General features: G+C 54.0%; 1 protein-coding gene across 5 annotated transcripts in view; it reads right to left on the bottom strand.

Moving 5' to 3' along the window:
* Positions 1 to 6,480, bottom strand: part of ZNF219 (zinc finger protein 219) — a 15,012-nt gene that overhangs the window by 1,268 nt on the left and 7,264 nt on the right. For 3 of the 5 annotated variants that reach the window (XM_010839403.1, XM_010839405.1, XM_010839404.1), the window contains 3 exons: positions 2,185 to 2,276; positions 496 to 1,903; positions 62 to 193 (listed from right to left, as the gene is read on the bottom strand). In XM_010839403.1, the coding sequence (XP_010837705.1) occupies positions 62 to 193; positions 496 to 1,903; positions 2,185 to 2,190 (1,546 nt within the window). In that variant the 5' untranslated portion in view covers positions 2,191 to 2,276. Of the gene's footprint in view, positions 1 to 61; positions 194 to 495; positions 1,904 to 2,184; positions 6,456 to 6,480 lie in introns of those variants that run through there. The other 2 variants (XM_010839406.1, XM_010839402.1) reach the window with 2 other exon arrangements.

The raw sequence follows: 6,480 nt of genomic DNA, 5'->3' as shown, positions 1-6,480 counted from the left end.
CACCCCGCACCCCGCTTCCTGACCTCAGCCCCCCCCCCATCCCGGAGGTTGCCCCCCTCACCTGTGTGCACGCGCAGGTGCACTTTGAGGTGGTGCGCTGAGCGGAAGGATTTTCCACAAAATGGGCAATCCTTGCCGGTGGCCCCCCGGCCCCCTTCAGGCCGGGCCCCTCCAACTAACAGACCATTCTCTTCTGCAATACACGCATTAAAAGAAGTCAGAAGGACCCGTTGCCCTAACTCTATTAGGTCCATGTGCCCCCATACCACCCACAGAACTGCTTCCCCTCCCAGCCCAGGAGGAAACAACACGTTTGCGGGAACCTGAGAGGTTCGACTTGCTCTGAGTTGGACTGTGCCCTCAAAGAGTAGTAAAGCCTCTAAGGGAGGAAACCCGAGAAGAGGCAGGTCCTTTTTAAAAGGAGCGGGCAGGAGGGCAGTGGTGGCGTCAGAGTGGGCCACAATGTGGAACACCTTAGAGGAGATCCTTACGTACCCTGCGTGGCGGTGGACCTCGCCTGGGCCCCCGCGGCAGGCGCAGAGTGCCCTGGGGCCTCGCCTGGGCGCGAGGGCAGGGAAGCCAGAGGGCCCACCGCCCTGCTCCGGGCCCAGGTCTCTTCCTCTGCCTCCACCACCTCCTCTTCCTCGTCTGGCTCCTCAGCGCGGTGCCGGCGAGCCCGGGCTGGGAGAGCAGAGGGCAGCGGGCGGAAGCTTCCAAAGCTGCGGCCAGCCCCAGGCTCAGCGCCCTCACCATTGGGCCGCGCCTCGCCAGCTCGTAGGCTCAGGTAGCCCAGGAGGCTCGGAGGCTCACGGCGCTCAGCGGGGGTGGGCGCTGGAGCCAAGAGGAGCGCAGGGCCCAGAGGCTCATAGGCAAGTAGGCCCAGGTCAGGAGGCTGGGGGGCCCGGGCAGGCCCGGAACCAGGCCCCGGAGCACGCAGTGGGCCCAGCTTGCTGGCGTGCACTTTCATGTGGTTCTTTAGGAACCAGGGCTCCTTGAAGCAGCGGCCACAAACAGGACATGCATGATCGAAGGAGGCCTTGTGCTTGCGCATGTGACCCTTGAGAAACCAGGACTGCGTAAAGCTCTGGCCACACACTTGACAGCGGAACTCTGGAGGCGCTGGGGGCGTCCTCGGGAGCAGCAGGAGCGGGGCGGGGGTTGCCTCACTTTCAGGCTCTGGCTCTGGCTCGGGGACCGATCTAGGTTCAGGCTGGGGTGGAGGTTGAGGCTGGGGCGCAGCCGAGGTGGCCGCCAGGGGGCGCTCGGGAGCTCCGTGGGCCGTCAGGCTGTGGTGCAGCAGCTCCTCCTCCTGGCTGGAGCCGAAACTGCACAGGCCGCACTTCCAGGGCCTGTGCAGAATGTGCAGGTGGCGTTCGCGCTCCGCCGCGGTGCGAAATTTGCCTTTGCAGAAGGGGCAACGGAAGGCGGACGACGAAGAAGTCTGGGGCCGCGGCAGGCCCTCGGTGGCAGGGGTGGCCTGCAGGCCTCCTGAACTTCGAGGTCTCCCCAGCCGGGCCTCCCGCAGTAGAGCTCGCTCCTCCAACTCCAGCAACAGGCGCGCTGCGGGGCTTCGCGGGCGCTCGGGCTGATGCGTGCGCAGGTGTGAGCGCAGCAGCGCCCGCTGCGCAGCACGGTGGCCACAGTGCGGGCACTGGAAGGCCTGGGCGCCTGGGTGCGCCCGCAGGTGCAAAGCCAGGATAGAGTTGAAGCGGAAGCGCTTCCCGCATACAGGGCAGGGGAAGCGCCGTTCGCCTGCGCGACTCTCAGACCAGCCCACTGCTCCCATCCCTGGAGACCCGGCGCTCACGCCTGGCCCGTTGGAGTAGCGCTGCAGATCCAGTTCGCCGTCGAAAGCCGGGGGCGACGGCGCTAGGTGGCCGACCGGGGCGCGGGGACGTGAGCCCTGTGGAGAAAGATGTGAACAGAGCGAAGGGTGGAGAAGGGAGAGCTGTGGGGGAGACATGGACACGGAGAGCCAGAGGAACCCAAGAGAGGGTGGGTCGGGGCCTGAACCAAGAACACCGGGGGCCCCTCCCACTCACCTCGAGGAAGTTGGGGGATGAATGGGAACTGAGCTTTGGGGACCACGGAAATAATGGGAGGCCAGAGAGACAGAAAGAGAGGTAGGGAGGGGAGGAAGTATAGTTGCAGGTACTTGTAGGTTCAGGCCAGAGCCTCACTCACCTCCATGGACCCCCTTCACATTCTTTGGTTCTGAGGAGTGTACGGAAGAGGAGGGGGGAAAGCTGCTAGTGAAGGCAACAGGTGCTGAAGAGCTAAAGCAAGAAAGACAGATTTGGAGCAAAGGATGAGCCCTGATTTTCAGCAGTGGAAAAAGTCACCCCTAACCCGAGTCTCTTCCGGAGAGCCCCAAACTCTTAGCACCCTGGAATCTATCCCTTCTCCTTCCTGCCTTACATCCTGAGACAGGAGGAGGCTACTGTCTTCAAAACTTGTACTACTTTATTTGTCCACAAGGCTCCCTGATAACCCAGATTTCTTCCCCCCAAATTTTTCATTTTAAATGCCTTATGCAGAACCACCATCACCACCAACACCACCACGCCCCCCACCCACGTCTCCGCCACCCTGCTGGTGGAAGAGACCATCACAGTATACTCTTCTCTCATTTAGACTGGGCTGTGCAGTGGGAAAAGCAAACGGGGTCGGCTTGCCATGCTCCTCAGCTATCCAAGTGGGACCAGTTGCTCTCAGACCCCTAACTGACCAGCCAGCCAAACATTCTTCCAGGCTCCATAGTTCTTCCTTCTGCCTTTACCCTGTCTTTCTGTCTTTCCCCTTCATTCTTCCTCCCTCCGCCTGGATTCCTGATCCATTCATTTCCATTCATTACAGAGACTCATTCATGCATGGGAGAGAAACACCTCCCAGCAGCAGAGTCTGGAGACAGACAGAGGGGGAGGGGCATGAAGGGGGAGAGAGCCAGAGGGAAAGGGAATGAAGAGAGAGTTGGGGGAGGAGTGGAAGTTAAGGGGCGCTGCTGGCCTTGGGAAGGGGTTAAAAACTGCAAATACCAGATAGAATTCATCCCCTCATTTCAAACCTTGGAGCCTGCAGTTTGATGGGGCATCTCAGCCCCTTTGTCCAGGGCTGTTCCGAGGCAGGCTTTCCTCCTCTCTGCAGGGGAGAGGCTCCCTCACACAAGAGGAGGATTACACTGGCTCTGAGCTCAAGAGGCTGGAGTGAGGGACGGGGGGCGGGGCTGGGCCATCTGCACAGATAGGGGCTCAGCACATGCTCTGAGCTGAAAAGGGTTAAAATTCTCCAGGCTAAAATTCCCTGAGCCTGGGATGTGCAAAGCTCCAGTTCTGAGGAAGGAGAAGAGCATTGAGAGGAAGAGGACTTGGGGGTGGGGGTGGTGGGTGAGGATCTCCTGATTCTAAGCTGCAGAGGAGGTTAGCAGGACTTAGAAGCAACCCCAGAATTAAGATTCATGGAAATAGACCTAGGAGAATGACCAGAAGTCATCTAGTCTATCTTTCTTGCTTCCATATACAACTGTATGTGGTCAAAGCTAGACAAATGTGGACCTTACCTGATTTTTTTTTTTTTTTTTGGCCTGAGACAGAAAGAATGTTTGAGGTATAAAGAACCTGCTTACAATAGGTATTGTGAAACTGAAATAGGTTACTGAGAAAGAAAAGGATTCAGCATTATTTTGCTTAAGGAATTTTAACAGAAGAGAACTGAGCTAGGGTCAGCCCTGCAAAGAAAAAAGGCTCTGGAGACCTAACGGTGCTTTAATTTTTGACGTTTAGTAGATGGGACAAGACTCTGTGAAGGGTCAGGTACCTGTTACATGTGGAATCTGGGTGATGGGAATTTTGTTAACAGGAAATTAATTAACAAAATGTCTTTGTCCAAGGTCACTAAACAACCTCAACCACAACTTTTAATATCTTTATTTCTGCAGCTCCAAATTAAGGCATCCACTCTCATCTTCTGGATCCTCCAAATAAGCCCCTTTCCTGAGACCAAGAGCCTTGTTGAGTTCACTAAGTAATATAATGAAAGATGAATTAGTGTAGGACTGAAAGTACAAGACTATTGTGGGCCCAGTCAGATCATTAATAGCCCTGCAACCTTCAGTAAATCACTTAACTTCCCAGTTTACTCATCTGTAAAATAAGGGGATTAGACTAATTTATACTGATGGTCCCCTCCAGTTCAAAAGTTTTGTGGTTCTGAGTCATAGGACTCTTCTGGACCCCAGAGAGATGTTGAAACAAATGGTCATTCCTTCAGTACCATGGAGAGTGCAGTGGGCTACCAGAGGAGCCTCTTTGGCCACCTCCATACCATAGAGCAATGAAGTGCTAGAGGGGCCACATTTGCCATTTTAGCACCTCACATAAGGCAATGAGAAAAGCCAGAGGATTTTTTAAAATTCTTATCTGGAAACCATAGAGGGGGGAAAAACCAGTGGTACCAGAGGGATTATTTTGGCCTTTTGGATGTCACTGAAAATAGACAGATGTAACAGAAAATAGATGTAACTAGAAGAATTTTAATTAGCTATAAGCAGTGTTCTGACAGTTACAGTTTGTACATCCTGGAATGAGTTACTGAGGCATCATATTTGGGTCCATCACATTCTGTTGCTCTCCTGGGGATTCCCGGAACATCCTGGTGTACAGCCAATCTGGTATATTCAGAGGAAGCAGATGGTGGGGGAGGAGGGGGAGGAGGCTGGGAATACTGCATGGTCATAGCTGACTAACCTATGGGCACATACTCTGATTCTGAGAAGATTCTAGGGCCCTTAAAAGTGCCTATAGGATAGTAAACAAAATACCTCCTGGGAGACTGATCTCATACCAAGGCAAGTAGAGTAGGAATTGGGCAAAGCTTCCTCCCCAAAACAAAACAAAAACACTGCTTTCCACATAGCAGTTTTCCAGGACGGAAATGCAGTGATATACAAGAAGGCTCAAAGTGAAGCTGAATTCCCAGCAGGGAAAGTTTCCCCAGAGGGTAGCCTCAAATCAACAAAACCCACTGAGAGACCCTCCTAGGCTCAGGCAAGATCTCCAGAATCATCTCCTCACCAAAGAGGTCCCAAGAACCTGATCCCACAAGTTTTTCTCAGTAGGAGAAAGCACTGACAGAGCCCCAGAGCCCCAGATTTTATGAAATGACCTGGAACCCAGATCATGCATGCATTGCCCGTGGGCAATAATCAGAGTTTTCTATAGTCAGGCCCTAAACACCAACCACGAGACTTAGCCAGGCAGTAGCACTGACCTACTTCCCACCCTCAGTGGGAATCAAGGGTTATTTTGCCCTTATTTGGGTTCTACAAGGATGTAGGGCCAGGGATAGGGATCCAAAATCTTTCCAAAGCAATAGGCCAATTCCTTTTATGTGCTAGGAGACCTGGTGGGAAAGGGGGTGTGGACCATCAAGGGTTGGTGAGAAGACTCTTAGAAACAACAGGGACAAGTACATAGATGCATCTGCTGTCTGGAGGACCATCAGGATTCTCTCTCAAACTTTGTGTTTCAAAAGCTTTTAGGGTCAAAGTGTAAGGGGCAATGGTCAGGACTTGAACTATAGGGCCTGAAGGACAGTGACTAGATCTCTGTCTCTGGTCATCTCTAATACTTGATGTTTTCCCCCTCTGAGAATTTTTACGCCTTCCAAGTCCTCTAACATTATGATTAATGCTGTACTAGATGGAGTTGAAAGGGAACTCCTTAGGTGGTCTAGAGTCAAGACCACCTTTAACACATGGACACGCCACTAGTTCACTTTTATGGCCTCCTTTCCATGGTCCTCTGAACTGCACTGCTCAGGTGGCTCCCCCAAAACTGACCTAATAGCACAGCCTGCCCACCTTTTAGATTGAGTTCTTGGTAAAGCCTCCTTCCTTCCATCCTCACTACCCTGAGTGGGGGTTATAGTCCGCAAATGGACAGCAAGAGGTGAGAGGGAAGTACACCTGCTCACCTACAGCCACCCCACCATGGTGAATCTTATCCCAGAGGCATGTCCCAAGTTGACCCCTCTTCTGAAAGTTCCGAAGAACCTGGATCTGGGGGAGCGGCATGCAGCCAGCCCTAAGCCCCCTTAGCTGGAGCTGACCCTAGAAAGGTCAGAGTCTCAGCATCCATATGAACCTCAGTTCTCAGATTAGGGGGTAGGGAGTGGGTAGGAAAGCCTCTGGGAAAATCTCCTTCCCAGAAGTAGGTTGGCAAGTAGGGCAAGACCTTTGATCCTGCACAAGAGGTTCTTCTAGCAGCACCCCTGGCCCCTCCCGGGGAAGATAAACCAGAAGGATGATGGGGGACAGGGTTGGGAGACTGGGAGGCCAAGGCTCAGCTACCCGGGCCCGGAGAACAAAAGCTGAGTTGCAGCCGCCTCCGCCGCTGCCGCCGGCCGAGCTCTTTGTGACACTTTGTTTGGGACGCAGAGAGGGAAGCACCCCCCCATCCTCTCCCCTCCCCCATCCCCCGCTCC

This window comes from Bison bison, unplaced genomic scaffold (assembly GCF_000754665.1).
Source record: "Bison bison bison isolate TAMUID 2011002044 unplaced genomic scaffold, Bison_UMD1.0 scf7180017864117, whole genome shotgun sequence".
NCBI classification, from domain to species: domain Eukaryota; kingdom Metazoa; phylum Chordata; class Mammalia; order Artiodactyla; family Bovidae; genus Bison; species Bison bison.
Note: the sequence above shows the minus strand (reverse complement) of the source record. Positions and strands in the feature narration are given on the sequence as shown.